The sequence below is a fragment of the Bombina bombina genome, chromosome 10, assembly GCF_027579735.1.
Source record: "Bombina bombina isolate aBomBom1 chromosome 10, aBomBom1.pri, whole genome shotgun sequence".
Lineage (NCBI taxonomy): Eukaryota > Metazoa > Chordata > Amphibia > Anura > Bombinatoridae > Bombina > Bombina bombina.
The window spans coordinates 126910377-126927373 of NC_069508.1; the positions used below are offsets into that span (position 1 = coordinate 126910377).

The 16997-nt window shown below is 35.6% G+C and overlaps 1 protein-coding gene across 1 annotated transcript in view; it reads left to right on the top strand.

The window, feature by feature from the left end:
• The window catches only part of ADGRL4 (adhesion G protein-coupled receptor L4), a 323327-nt gene that overhangs the window by 123044 nt on the left and 183286 nt on the right, over positions 1-16997 (top strand). The window contains exon 3 of the mRNA XM_053693324.1: positions 8046-8195. Within this exon, the coding sequence (XP_053549299.1) occupies positions 8046-8195 (150 nt within the window). The remainder of the gene's footprint in view (positions 1-8045; positions 8196-16997) is intronic.

A 16997-nucleotide genomic window follows, 5' to 3' on the forward strand; every position in this document is an offset into this window, starting at 1 on the left:
TTTTATTTTATTATTAGCTATTCTCACCTTCTTGTATCTTTTACTTCAGACCCCTCATGATTTTACAAGACCCCATCCTCTTCCTCTACTCAGATCTCTATATCACTTCCTGTGTTTCAAAATGTAATCTATAGATGCCACCACATTGATCAATACTGGTTCAGACTTGAGGAAGAGAGGAAAAGCTGTTCTTTTTAAATGTGTTGGTAGTGTTTGTATGTATATACAGTATATATTAGATATGTGCGATTCGTTTCGGATCAATTCGGAAATTCGGAAAATTCTGCAAATTCGGAGATTCGAATCGAACCAAATTTCCGAATTAAAATACTGCCGAATTACCGAATAAATCCAAATTACTTCGGATTTATTTGGTAAATTTGGATGGCCATGGATTACACTAATATTGTACAGTATACGTCTAATCCCACCTAACACTTACCGAAATTCCGAACTGAACCGAATCGAATACAGACGAATTTAGTACATAATACTAGTCTAATCCCACCTAACACTTACCGAAATTCCGAATTTCCGAACCGAACCGAATCCAGCCGAATTTATTTGAATCCGAAACAAAACCGAACCGAATTTATTTGAATCCGAATGAATCCGAAAAACAAATCCGAACCGAATCGATTCAAATTTTTCCGAATTCAAATAGCTCCGAACCGAGATTCAAAAAAATCTGAATCGATCCGAACCGAACCAAATTTTTTCGCCATGCACATGTCTAGTATATATATATATATATATATATATATATATATATATATATATATATAAAACATATACATTTTAATCTTTACTAACTTGTAGCAATAATAATAAAGGCTGCAAATGTGTTCTCTAATATCAAGAATAATACACCATTGAGAAGCTCTTTTTATTGCCTAGTGTTTTCTTGTTACTAACAGGTAATATTAAGGTAAATTAGGGTCAGTATTTTGAATTTAATTTAGTCAAATGAAGGAAGCCATGTGAACAACTTCAGAGTAGAGGGTAAATAAGATAGATGGATATTTCAAAACTTTACAATAATTTGGTGTGTGGATCACTGGCTGTTGAAATGGCTAGTATGAAAGTGAAAGCATGATCAGATATTTTTTATAGTGTGAAAAATGACATATTCATACACATTTAAAATAAGGCAGGAGCATCAAGAGCTGATCGGTAAAATGATGTGGGATCAGAAGGAAGAATAGTCAACTGTGGTCCAAAGACAGATTAAAACATCTGCTATAATTAACATACACCTCTAAACATCATCAATGCACACTGAGAGGCAAATATTCTACAGTGTCCATATTTCCTCTTCTGTTGCTTACTTGATCATGAAGTGCACCTCTTATCCAGTGTTATCTTGTATTTTCACATTTAATATCTTGACAGGAACTCTTTATAATTGTAAAATCACATTTTTATTTTTATGTCACCTATTGTTAAAAAAAATATATTTATGTCATTTTTATATTAGGGAACTTAAAGGGACAGTCAAGTCCAAAATAAACTTACATGATTCAAATAGGGTATGTAATTTTAAACAACTTTCCAATTTACTTTTATCCCCAATGTTGCTTTGTTTTCTTAGTATTCTTAGTTGAAAGCTAAACCTAGCTAAGCTCATATGCTAATTTCTTAGACCTTGAAGGCTGCCTTTAATCTGAATGCAATTTGACAGGTTTTTCACCACTAGAGGGTATTAGTTCATGTGTGTAATATAGAAAACATTGAGCTGATGCAAGTGAAGTTAACTAGGAGTCAGCACTGATTGGCTAAAATGCAAGTCTGTCAAAATAACATAAATAAGGGGGCACTTTGCAGAGGCATAGATACAAGGTAATGCAAAAATTGTTGTCTCTTAAAAAAAAATACAATAAACGTTATTTATAAACTTAAAAGTCCATGTGGAGAATACAACAAACACAGCAATTATACAGGATGCCGTAACAACAGCTGGCTTATGCGTTTCGGCTATCAGCCGTAATCATAGCCATACCGGTAATGATTCTCACACTATTTAAAATGCTTGTAATTCACATCAGTTTGTTAAAAGAAATGCACGCCCTCCCAGACAACACCTTCTGAATACTTAATATAATGCCATAATATAGTTACAATTGCATAACACCCAAAAGCCTGCTTAGCACGGTAACAGAAATGGAAGACAATCAAATAAAGCATAACACAGCTGTACATAAATACTTAAATGTAATATGTATATATATATATATATATATATATATATATATATATATATATATATATATATATATATATTAAATAAATATAGTAAATGATGTCCATGCCAATATTGCAATCGCTATTCCTCAATGTCTATCTATCTATCTATTGGGTTTTTATAAAGCGCGGCTAATCACCCATAAGGGTCTCGAGGTGCTGATGGGTACTGATTTGGTGTGATTAGTTGTGGAGTTCAGTCAAAGAGCCAGGTTTTGAGGTAGCCTGTCTGAGGTGCAAAGTGAGAGTGTTCCAGGTTTTGGCTGCCTGGTAGGAGAAGGACCTGCCTCCAGCAGTGTTTTTTCTTGTGCGGGGGATGAGAGCGAGGGCTTGGTCGGACGATCACAGTTCCCTGGTGAGGATGTAGAAGGTGACCAGGTGGTTTAGGTATTCAGGGCCGATGTTGTGGAGGGACTTGAACGTGTGGGTGAGAAGCTTGAAGATGATTCTTTTGTTTATGGGGAGCCAGTGTAGGTCTTGCAGGTGTTTTGTGATGGGGTATTGGCGAAGGATATTGAGGATGAGTCTGGCAGAAGCATTCTGAATGTGCTGTAGTCTCTTTTGGAGCTTGATGGTGGATCCAGCATAGAGCGCATTGCCATAGTCTAGTCTGCTGCTGATGAGTGCGTGGGACACAGTTTTTCTGGTGTCGGTGGGATCCATCTGAAGATCTTTTGCAGTAGATGGAGCATGTAGAATCCTGCAGAGGGGACAGCGTTGACTTGTCGGTTCATGGATAGTGATGAGTCTAGGATGAAGCCTTGGTTTCATGCATGGTCGGTGGGGGTAGGAGGGGGTCCGAGGGCAGTGAGCCACCAAGAGTTATTCCAAGCTTATTTGTTGGGTCCAAGGAGGAGTACTTCGGTTTTGTCTACATTCAGTTTGAGGCAGTTGTTGCTCATCCAGGTGTTGATTGCTGTAAGCTCTTCATGGACATTTCTCTTGGTGGTGGAGGGTTCTCTGGTAAGAGATATGATTAGCTAGGTGTCATCGGCGTAGGAGACAATGTTGAGGTTGTAATGTCAGGTGATGGCTGTGAGGGGGGCCGTGTAGATGTTGAAGAGTGTGGGGCTCAGTGAGGAGCCTTGTGGTACACCACAGCTGATTTCTATGGGCTTGGAGTGAATGGTGGGAGTATGACATTCTGGTTTCTGCCGGTGAGGAAGGAGGTGATCCATTCTAGGGCCTTGACACGGATGCCATCTTCTTAAACTCTCGAGCAGAGGATGCAGTGGAAGACAGTGTCAAATGCTGCTGAGAGGTCTAGGAGGATGAGGGCGGGATTTTCTCACCTGTAGGCGGTCAAGGTGCTGTGGTTACTCCTGAAGCTGGATTGGGAGGGTTCCAGTGTGTGGTTGGCCTCTATGTGTTCAATGAGTTGCATATTGATGGATTTTTTGATGACTTTGACCGGAAAAGGAAGCAGAGAGATGGAGCGGTAGTTTTTCGGATCCTTGGAAACTGCTGTGTGTTTCTTCAGCAGGGGCTTCAGCTTTGCGTGCTTCCATTCTTCCGGTCTCGAGGGAGCAATTGATGGTGCAGCAGAGTTCTGGGGCGATGATGTCATCTGCTTTGCTGAATATGTGGTTGGGGCATGGGTCTGAAAGTGCTCTGGAGTGGATGGATCTCATTATTCTGAGGGTGTCCTCAGTGGTGAGTGGATTCCATAGGGTCGAGGGGGATTGACTGTGCATTTGGGTGGGTTGTCGATGGAGTTAGGTGGGTTGTGTTATGGTGGTTCTGAGCAGTGAATATCAACAATATTTATCAAGTCGTATATATCAACAATCTTACGGTGGAAGTACTTGGCGAGTTTATTGCAGATGTCCTGGGAGGGCGGGATGTCGTTGGGTTTTGAGAATTCCTTGATGACTGTGAATAACTCCTTGCTGTTGTGGGCATTGGTGTTGATTCTGTCTTGGATGGCTGTTTTTTTGGTGGTTCTGATGAGATGATAGTGGGTGGTGATGGCTTGTTTGTAGGCTACTTTGTCTGTAGTGTCAATGCAAGGAATTAACCATGCAGGCACCAGGTCATAAATAGCAATAGGCAGCGGACACCATGTCCTATTAAAAATAGGTTACAGTACATATATGTATGAGGCTAAGTCTCCAAATGCTGCATAAACACATGAGATTACTTACTGAATACAAGTAACCATTAAATGGTAAAGACAAGGATACTTTTGTGAACAATAGTTGCTTATCAACGGAGTGAGACTGTTGGGAACAATAATTGCTAATCAACGGAATCCACATGAAACATAACTCTTATCATAGTAACCCCCTTGGCAAGAAAGCCTCATATGGTATATTTGTATACATTATATAAACCACAAAGTAAAAAACAACAAATGAAAAAGCATAGAACCTATTTAGTATAATCTCACTCTACACTACATACACACCTCCCACAGAGATTGATATTACATATATATGTTAATACAGGGGCCATTATTCCCAATAGTTTATAATGTCATATTTAGAATTCAAGCCAAAAGGGATCCTAGTTTTCAGTCTAAAGATCCCGTATATGATATATAATTACAGAGTTAAAATATGTATTATTATAACTGTGTTGGTTATGCAAAACTGGGGAATGGGTAATAAAGGGAAAATCTACCTTTTTAAACAACAAAAATTCTGGTGTTGACTGTCCCTTTAATTAAGTTCAAAGAGGAAACCTCAACTACCTGTGGTTTGTATTCTAGAATCTTGATCATTAAGATACAAAGAGATTGTTTCATTTCATAAAGCTGCATTAAAGGTATATTTACGGGAAATAAAACGTTTTTAAATATATCCCTTTTTTAATTTTATTTTAGTAGGATGTGTAAATTAAAATCTACTACAATTTTCAAATCAAAATTTTCAAATTATTTTTACTGAGAGAGGGGAATTACAGTAAACATCCAAGTTATCAAAAAACATTTGGCAGACACATTTTCAAAGAGATATAGTAGGTTATTACATAAATAACCTTGTAGATGTTTATGCATTCACTAAGACAATGATAAATTACCATAATTATTCTAAATAGTGATTGCCATCCAGTTTTCCCAATTTACATTTATGTATTTTTAAAACATGTAACTAAACAGTAAGTATATCAAACACAACTTAATTGAAACACTGAGAGAAAACCTGAGAGACCTAGAACCATAACCAATAACAGTAAACCCAGGAAATTCAAAGGAAACTGGTTCTGTAGTTTGCAAAACGTTAGTGTTATATTTTTGGAAGTTTCAATGTCCTTTCAAGTTGTGTTGAATGTGAGTAAAATAAAAAATGATTATATCTCCAAAACTTCAATAATGACTTTGGAAAGAGCATTGTAATCTGAAAGTCTTGTTGACTTCCTAGTGAGCAAATAATTATTCTTCATTGTTGTTTGAGAGTAATGTAACCAATAGCACATGGCTATTGTCATGTGTGTCTGGGGATGGGGGCAGTATATTTTATATTTAAGGATAAACAGAGACACCATTTTTAAATGACGCGCCGCTCTCTCCTACTGCATATGTTACCACTAATATTTATTATGCTTGAGTCATCCCCCAACCCATGGTTACTGTATTTAAATGTGGTTGTGCGGTTATTATATGGCTATAACAGGTCTGATAAATAAATCCAAAGGCAACAATAGCATAGTACATGTCCTAATTTATTAATTAAAAAATTACACATAAAATCTCACTTCTAAAGATTCACTTAGACTGTTAGAGTCTATCCAAATTCTATTTATTTCACTATTTAAGTAAGCAAAATACAACTTTTGAAAGTAAACTAAAATGAAAAAAATAAAAAAAAATACAAATGAGACAACTTTGTAATAGCAATTCATGAACACGAGACAAAATAATTCAAAGAGCAATACAATCTTCAGCTTCCCTAGGTCCCTAGTTTCCTAGTTTACCATTTCTTCAGCTTCATCAGTTTCTAGTTTATTCTATGCAGCTGATTCACTCCTTTGTATCTTCCCATTTAATGAATCAGCTGTGCTGAATAACAGATACTGGGGCCCTGATATTCAAAACTGTTTTGCTCAGGTGAGATATTTTAAAATAATCCTCCAGCACTGCAAAACCCTTAGTGAAATTTTCAAAATGCAGATTTTGCTTTAGTTCTCCAAGGGGAGTTCCCTCTATTTCTGTATGTGAAGGAGATACAAGCCCAGTGCAATATTTTATGACATGATAGTTCTTCTGCATTTGTACTTTATAATCTATATTACTTTATTTGTGTAACTTTAACAAACTAGTATCATACTTTGTATATTCCTGTGTATATTTTATAAATTAGATTGCACTTTGCATGTCTTTTATTAAATTAAAACTGAAAAACTGTTAGCTTCAGTTTCCCAGAGAGCGTCATTACTTTCTATGGGCCAGACACACCTTGGAAATTTCCCTAATAACCCCAAGGAACTGCCCTGCCCCTTCCACTTTCTGAAAGTTTCAGTTTTAGTTAACAATGGAGAAAATACAAGGTGCAATGTAATTTGTAAAAGACACACTGAAATATACAAAGTATGATCCTAAGTTATTAATTACCGCCAAATTTGGAATCCCCATGGATGCATTTTAGTTTTGAATAGATGCATTTTTGTAATATACATGTATTAACAAATAAGTTTCTAATAAAAGCTATAGCTGTTTCAAAAGTGTATTTAAGTATGCATTGTGCACCAGCATTTTAAACACAACACTTGCACAGAGAGCCTAAAGTGCTTGTACCATCTGATAATGGCTCAGTTTGTTAGTTGCTGTCATGAAACAAGCCCCACTGAAGCTATGAGCAGCTGCAGTATTTAAAATGCTGGTGCACTGAGAATATCTAGCTATTCTTCACATGCACGTGCAGAGAAAAATGTTAACACTAAAACAGTGATAACTTTTACTAGAAGCATTTTTGCTAATATAAGTATATTGCAAATATGTTTCTATTCAAAGATCAAATTCACCTATGTGCATTCAAATTTTGACTGGTATGTCCCTTTAAGTAACACAGAAACTTTCAAAGCATAATCAGAATGTTTAAAATCACTGCTAAATCAACATTTAAACGTAATACAATATAAATGAGAGTGCAAAGCTTAAATGCAATAATACTGAAAGGACCCAATCTGAAATGTATAGTAATATAAAATGCAATGAACAATATGTAAGTGTATCAAAACTCTCATATCTCGCAGTACTGGAGAGTTCTGCCGTTTTTCTTTTGAAAATTCGGTGAGTTCAGCCTTTGTGAAGTCTGAACTACAATTATATGTTGTTGGGGATGATAATTCATTTTTAATTTGAATAACACTTATAAAATTAAAATAAAGTCTAAACACTGATATCAATTTACTGGATAAAATTCAAAATATTACAGTATTAACCAAAAGATTTGAAATCCTTCACAGTCTATCTTTTGATATTACTGAAAACTGTTGGCATATGGTTACTGAGTTAAATGGCATATGGTTATTGTCAATGAATTTTATTTTAAATGTTTTAATTTGAAAGTTAGTGGTGCATGCATGAGTGAAACATTTACAGTAATTAGTGACAGTGTTCACTGTTCAAAATTTGTATTCTTTAAATATGCTAAATTAATGTCTAAAATTGTTCAAACTTTAGTTTATTAAATTGAATATTTAAAAAAAAAATGTGATTATACCAATAATTAAGACAATCAAAGTCTTAGGTTTTCTGTGTATAATAAAATTGACCAGTAAAACATTTTCTGTAAAATATATTACTAAAATTCCTTTTTTTGCATAAAAATAACTGATATATATATATATTTTTTTTCTGATAGATGATAACGAGTGTCAAAATGCTACATATATCTGCGGAGACAACGCCAACTGCACAAATACAAATGGAAGCTATTACTGCATGTGTTCACCTGGTTTTAAATCAAGTGGTTTGGAAAAGTTTGTTACCAATGATGGAACCTACTGTATAGGTAAGTAAATACTTTTTTTTAAAAAATAAATTAAGACATTCTAACCTTCACAATATATGGTATGCAATTTGTTTATCAATGGAACATTAAACACTAAATAAATGCTAGATAGAATGACGCATTCAAATAAAATATTAGTCTGAGAATAACACATAGATGTATTTTTTAAAGTTCCATTAGTTATTTAAATATTGACAAAATAAGTGTAAATTTGTAGTGTCTAAAATGAGGGGAGCTGCCATGTTGTAACTTAGGTTACCTTCTCTGCTGTAGCCAATTAAGTACAGTTATATACAGGTCACTAAAGTGTGCAGCTAATAACTGTGTGGAAAATAACAGTGTTCTGCACTTCCATTTCTAAGAGGAACTGCAAAGCTCACAAATTTAGAATAGAATTACAGGAAAAGGGAACAAAATAAATAATGAAAGTATATAGCAGAGGTTTTTATATATACAATTTATCATTTAATATTACCATCTTAAAGTGTTTAATATTCCTTTAAATAGCAAAAATTATCATTTTATGGCACACTAATTCTCACTGTTTTAACATGACCCAAAAAATCATTGTCAATATAATAAAAAGAAAAGACTCTATACATGAATATGTCAAAATCTCTATATTTGTCTACTCACCTGCTACACTAAAAATTATATATCAGAAGTATTGTTTGATGTCATCATTTCTAGTGCTAAATTACGCTTATAAATCACATAAAGGGGCAGTGTACTGTTAAATTGTTTCCCCCTTAATTTGTTCTCATTCTCAATGGATTGTATACTTACTGCAGAGTGTAAAATGTATGAGAAATTGTTCTTTTATGTTTCTTTTGGTAAATTAACTAGCTGAATGTACTATTTGAAACCACAACCCATCACAATAGTCTAAGCTTGCAGAGAGATTAGACATCCGTATTTTATCACTCAAATACTTTCCCCTCTTATCTCTGTCTCTATATAATACTTAGAAAGAAGAACTTAAAATTAACAATTTAGAACGTTCTCACAATCGCCACTGGGAGTGTAATTCCTTCTGCTTGCTGTGTTTACACAACTTGCCAATAGCCTATACTTAAAGGGACACTGAACCCATTTTTTTCTTTCATGAGTCAGATAGTCATGTAAATTTAGATTACTTTCCAATCTATTTTATTATTTAATTTGTTTAATTTTCTTTGCATTCTTTATTGAAAAGTATACCTAGGTAGGCTCAGAAGCTACTGATTGGTGGCTGCATATATATGCCTCTTTTCATTTGGTTTTCAGCTAGCTCCCAGTAGTCCATTTATTCTCCTAAACAAAGGATACCAAGAGAATGAAGCAAATTAGATAATATAAGTAAATTGTAAAGTTAATTAAAATTGTATGATCTATCTAAATCATGTAAGAACATTTTTGGGTTTCATGTCCCTTTACGTATAGAAATTATTAGTATAGATAGGGATACCACAGGCAACAATCTGCTATTTCAAATGCTGATATAAACACAAAGGAGCTATTTGTAAACAATTGATTAAACTCTGGCAGGTAAAATGGATCATGGAGAACAAACTAAAAGGGATAACAATGTAGGTTACATTTTCTCTTTAATTTCTGCTTAGCAATATTTTATATTAACAGATGTGTGTTCATTTTGAGCTTACCATTGCCTATTGATAAAAAAAAAAAAATCTTTCCTATCTAAAAAAGGACAATTTCTTTCTTTTCTATTTTTGTTTTTGTTGTTGTTTTTTGCTGTTCAATGTATTTATCTCACATGTTGATAACTATTTTGTTCACAACTGGATAGGCTTTTTTTAATGTATATAAGACAGAGAAAATGAATGACAATGGTAGTGATTTGTGACTGCATGTTTGTGTCTAGTAATACCTTAAAGTAAATCCTTTTGAAAATAATTTCAAAATGTATATTGTTAAAACAAAAAAAAAAAATGTGCAGCTCACACAGGGCCCGATTATCAAAAACCCACCAGCCTAGAGGTAAATCATGCAGAAACTTTTTCCTTCACATAATTCTGCATAGTGAAATAACCGACTCAGTGCAAGATCTCAGTCTTATTATAGACTAGAAAATACTATTAACATTATTGGATAAAAGTGTAAACTATGAAAGTCACTTATGTTTTGGAGTATGCTGATTGGGGATTGTATAGACGTGACCCTTTGGTGATGAAAGACTTGTGCTGAGAGTTTTATAGGATAATAATATGGATGGATAGGGGCCGAATTATCAGTCTCCGAATGGAGCTTGATGCCTCTATTTCCGCGTGAGCCTTCAGGCTTGCCGGAAGCAGTAGTTATGAAGCAGCGGTCTAAAGAACGCTGCTCCATAACTTGTCTGCTGCCTCTGAGGCTGCGGTCTTCAATCCGCCCAAACCTATACCATCAAGCAGATTGACACCCTGTCGGCATTTATCGATGTGCGGTGGACATGATACGCTACATTGTATATGTTTGTCCGCACTTAAGTAAATTGGCCCCTTAGTGTGGTCATGTAGGGGAGACATGGTGAATAGAGGAGCTGGTTACTTGTGGGTTCAGTGATGTTATTGGGCACTCTAAGCCATATATTATGTAAGAGCTTTGTGAACTAGGAATATATGTTTTTGATACTTAAAGTAACAGTTTACCCAAAAACCTTCTCTCCTTTAATTTGTTTCCAATAATCCATTTTACCTGCTGGAGTGTATTAACTTGTTTACAAATAGCTCCTTAACCTTTATATTGGCATTTAAAATAACTGATTTAGCCTGCAGTATCCCTACATATACTGAAAGTAGGCTATTGACAAACTATGTAAACACAGCCAACAGAAGAATATACAGTCAAGTGGGAAGTGGAAGAGATAAAGGGGTAGACTTACAAAAGGCCAAATGGACATGATTCGCTGTAGTGAATCATGTCTGATCGACTTTGCTAAATGCCAACAGCATACACTGTCGGCATTTATCATTGCACAAGCATTTCTAGTTAAAATGCTTGTGCGATGGTGCCCCCTGCTCACTGGCGGCCAATCGGCCGCTAGCAGGGTGTGTCAATCATCCCGATCATATCGGATTGTGATGGTGGAGAAGTTAAGGAGCAGTGGTCTTACGACTGATGCTTCTTAACTTTCGTTTCAGGCGATGGGCATAGAAAGCAGCTGCTTAATAAATCTACGCCAAAGCTCTAAAATGTTCATTTTCAATTGTTCTTTCTAAGTATTATACATATACAGAGATACAAAGGAGAAGCATTTAAATAATAAGATAATGAGATCTGATCTGTCTGCAAGCTTAGCATATTTTGATGGATTGTGGTTTTAAAGAGCAAATCCGGCTATTTATTTTGCAAAAAGAAGCATAAATGAGCAATTTCTCATACATTTTATATGCTGCAGCTTGTTTAACAAGTCACGGGGGAAAACATTCAGGGAAAAACAACTTTAAAGTGAACTGTCCCTTTAAAGAAGCATTTTCAACCCTCAGAAACCAAATTATAAAAACAATATCTGTTTTGCTTTTAAGGCATACTAAACTCTAAATATATATATATATATATATATATATATATATATATATATATATATATATATATATATACAGTATACAGTATATCTTTGCATGGGAAAGGGTTATTTTAAAAGTTGTTTATTTTCATTTTGAAACTTACAGGAAGTGCAACTGTTTCTTAAGACTTGAATTCTCACTGAGAAATAAACAGATCTCCCATTGCTTTATTTTGTCATTGTCATATGTCAGTGACATACCTTACAAGCATTTTAAAAAAACAAAAAATACTTGTTTTTCTTTCTTTTCTTTTTTTTCTCAGTACCATAACATCCATTTTTTGTTTTAAAAAGATGTAATACAATTTAAAATATCCTCTTTTTGATGAAACAAAGCAAAAATAATTTCAGCTCCCTTAACCCTCAATCAGATATTTTATGACTGATCAGAATAGTTATTTTATTATTTATATTCAATTGAATGATAATGTGTCTCAGTTTAATGTTTATCTAGGAGTAAAATACTTATTTAAAACCGGAGATCAAGAGTTTCATATTGCCTTAGTCCTAACCTTTTTAGTTAGAAAGTCTTTACACTTCAAAATAAATGTAGGTTATTTAAAAATAAAATCATAAACTATACATTGATGTACATTTTTTATGAGTAGATGAAATTTTGTATTAAACATCAGTGCTATAGTGAGATCGTATTTCATATGTAATAGGTACCTTTTCTCCAAAATTTAACAACTGTACACAGAGGAAATCTTATCAGCTGACAGCTTGGATGTTATTATGAGTATTAAAATTCTTCACTTGTATGTTTGAGGAATAGCTATGCAACAAATTAAACTACATCTGGAGCACAGATGGCAAACTGATTGTTGAATCTGGTATAATTTAATAATGTGGAAAAATCATTTACATTGATTTCCTATTAGCATACTTAACATAAAAAATATATACATATTTGACGGTTTGGAGAATTACAGGATAAGCAGCATCAAAATGTAATAACCAATACCGACATGTAAAATATGCAGTATTTAAAAGGAATGATTCTTATAATTGAGATGGAAAGAGTGTGAGTAAGTAATCTAATTAACAGTCAGAAAATATGTTTATGGGAAGAAACACTTTCATTATAAAACGTGCATAGTCATATTTTACGAAAAAAAGCTCATCTGATTATGAAAAATAAGTCATAATTTGCTTGGAAATAAATATTATTTTTCAAGAACTAAGTAGCAAGATAATAAGATAGATAGAAATTTGTATTTATTATACCTAGGAAATGTGGATATTGTGGATATAAATAACTGAAAATGATACAGATACTAATTTTGAAAGTGGATGTGTTGATGACATGTAAGAAGTTACCTTCACAGTAACAAAATCTTATACAAAGTTATCACGTTGTTTTTTATCTAGTGACTTAACCCCTTCATCCATTAGGACGTATATATACGTTGTGGGGAACTTTGGCTATTGTACTGCATGACATTTATATACGTCAGAGCTTCAGGAAGCTCCAGCATTCTTGGGTGTTAAGTTACAGCAGAGAGCTTGAGTTCCTGAGCTCCAGGAATCTGCCCGCATATGGCGTGATCAGTGCTCTGAAGCCTATTACTTCCTAAGGGAGCACAACACCATTCGTCGGAACTGATAGGTTCAACCCACTTTTTTAGAATATATTGCCAGACCCACAGACTGCGAAACTGAAGAGGCTAAAAATGTTATTTCTCTTGGGTATGACAATGTTTTGGATATTGGGTCTAAATATTGGCCTTTGAGAAAACAGTTAAAAAATAAGAAGGTAATGAGCACTTGTGTAAATAATTAGACTAAAAAGACAATGAGGTCTGCTTTTCCTGCTAGCTCAACCCATTTTGGGCCAGATTACGAGTTGCGCGCAAAATATCACTTACGCTAAAGCTTTATTTGCGCTGAACTAAGTAATACCAGCGCACGCTAATGTGTGCTAGTATAACGAGCTAGGTGCAATGAGAATGCAACCTTGCAATCTGATCTCTGGTTAATTTTCCAAGAGCTAATTTCACTTATTATTGCGGTATTATTTGCCCGTTTGCGGCTGCACACTAAATTAGCGCTCCACTTGTAATCGGGCCCTTTATTGGCTTGTGGATTCAATTAGCAGTAACAGTTATTTTATATGCAAAATTATAACTAAAGGTGCAATTTCCAATATATTTTCAATTTTGCAACTGGTATAGTAAGTTATTATTAACACATTAAAGGGACATTAAACACTTTGAGATGGTAATATAAAATGATAAATTGTATATATAAAACAACTCTGCAATATACTTTCATTATTTATTTTGTCCTCTTTGCCTGTAATTCCATTCTGAAATTGTGAGCTTTTCAGTTCCTGTTAGAAATGGAAGTGCAGAACACTGTTAAATCCAGCACAACCATTGGCTGCATACTCTAGTGACCTATTTATAACGGTCCCTAATCGGCCACAGCAGAGAAGGTAACACAAGTTACAACATGGCAGCTCCCAGTGTTTTATAGACACTAAAACTTTACACTTATTTTGTCACTAGTGATGTTGCGAATAGTTCGCCGGCGAATAGTTCCCGGTGAACATAGCTTGTTCGCGTTCGCCACGGCGGGCGAACATATGCGATGTTCGATCCGCCCCCTATTCGTCATCATTGAGTAATACTTTGACCCTGTACCTCATAGTCAGAAGACACATTCCAGCCAATCAGCAGCAGACCCTCCCTCCCAGACCCTCCTACCTCCTGGACAGCATCCATTTTAGATTAATTTGAAGCTGCATTCTTAGTGAGAGGTGGGACAGTGTAGCTGCTGCTGATTTAATAGGGAAATCGATAGCTAGGCTAGTGTATTCAGTGTCCACTACAGTCCTGAAGGACTCATCTGATCTCTGCTGTAAGGACAGCACCCCAAAAAGCCCTTTTTAGGGCTAGAACATCAGTCTGCTTTTTTTTTTTTCCTGTGTAATCTAATTGCAGTTGCCTGCCTGCCTTCCAGCGTGTGTGTCAGGCTCACAGCGTATACTGTGCCCACTTGCCCAGTGCCACCACTCATATCTGGTGTAACATTAGTGTAGATTTAAAAAAAACAACACTTGACCTTTAAAGTCGTCAATCCCCGGCCCAACATAATAACATTTCTAAAACTACATTAATTATATAAATAAGACTTGCACACAAAACTTTGGTATAAAATTGGCCGCAGTGATTTTATTAATAACAATAAATTAAATATTAAATATAATAAAACATCTTTAAACATTTTAAACAGAACATACCTAATGTTCTTAATTAACATTAAACATTAAAACATATTGCCAATTCCCCACAGTGGTGCTAGTTCCCAAACCCACAAAAAACAACATGGCCGTCATTCAAAAAACTGGACTCAACTATATCCACGTTGAGTCCGTACCAACACCTCCACTTTAATAGGGAACCCCTTGTCCCTATAATAAACCAGTTGCCCGCTCACCCCATGGAGAGGCAACTTCTTAAAATCCTCCAAATCACTTGGCCATATTGCTTAAAATATTTGTCTGGGAACTAGCACCCCCGCCACCGACTGGTCTGCTCAAGCAGCCCAGTCCCGCCAAACCCAAATTTTTTTCCAAAGCTTCTTTTATGTCAAACAAGAATAGCTGTAGCCCAAATTGATTGAAATGAACCCCATCTTTTAGATAAAATTCCTCAGCCCCTTCAACTTCAAAATCTGGGTGAAAAACAACACCCCCCTCCCAACCTTCTTACAAAGGAACTAATTATTTTATTAATTTTTTACATCTCCTTTCAAGCTTTTCATAATCCCATGCTGATCTCTACACTAGTCATGTGTGGAGACCTGACGAACCCAAAAAACCTTTGTAATGTCACACATACCCAATAAACGGAATCTAAAAGCTAAGGCCGCCAATCTTTTATCCATATTAGATGCTGACAAACCCCAAGTTCCCCAATGCCACATCCATTCCAATAAGCAACCTGTGACATCATCAGACCCTTCCTTAAGTTCAGCCTGACCTAAATACGTTTCCCATTCTCTCCAGACTGATACATAATAAGACCAAGTACCTGGAGCCAAAGAATTCTTAACTAACTCAGCCAATCCTCCTTACCAAGCCTCCATAATTGATCCGGGAAATTCGCTCTGACTGCATCGGCCTGAGGCGCAAGCTGCCGAAAACGGCTCCACTGTGAACGAGATAAAGCATCTGCTATCAAATTGCACTTACCAGGGATATGTTTAGCCCTGACAAAAACATTCATACTCAAACATTTCAAAACCAGTACTCTCAATAAACGCAAAACTGGCAATGAGGACGCAGATAACGAATTGATAGCAGAAACAACACCCATATTATCCGTGTGGAATAATATAGATTTATTAACCAAGTCCCCCTCCCAAACAAATAAAGCTACCAATATCGGAAATAGTTTAAGAAATACCAGGTTTCGAGTTAAACCGAGTCCCACCCAATCCTGAGGCCACACATCCACACACCAATGACCCTGAAAATAAGCCCCAAAACCAACACCACCAGCTGCATCAGTTACCAAATCCAACTCAACATTAGAGATCCGAGCTTCCATGAAGAACGCAGCTCCATTAAAATTTTTAAGGAACTCTAACCAAACCCTCAAATAATCTTTGTGTCCTTTTTTAACCCTCACAAAATGTTGAGGCTTGCTTACACCAGATGTGGCCAATGACATTCTCCTAGAAAACAGTCTCCCAATGGGAATGATTCTGCAAGCAAAATTCAATTTCCCCAACAGTGATTGCATTTCACGCAAAGTCACCTTACGAACACCAAGAAAACGCTGAATCATTTCCGACAAATTCACAATCTTTTCCCTCAGCAACCTACATTCCATCTTAGCTGAATCAATTGTGATCCCCAAAAAATTAAGGGACGTAACTGGACCCTCAGATTTTTCCATTGCAATGGGAACCCCAAATTCAGATGCCATTAAATAAAAACAATCCCTCAACTTCAAACATCCGACTCAGGAGGACCCACAAAAAGAAAGTCATCGAGATAATGTACAATAGAAGAAAATCCTGACTTAACCTTAACTACCCATTCCAAAAAGGAACTAAAACACTCAAACAATGAACAGGAAATGGAACACCCCATTGGAAGACAAAGGTCCACATAAAAAACTCCATCAAAACAGCAACCCAAAAGGTAGTGGGAAGAAGGATGAACCGGAAGCAACCGAAAGGCTGCCTCTATATCAACCTTAGCCAACCAAGCAAACTAACCCGTTTCCTTGACCATCTTAACC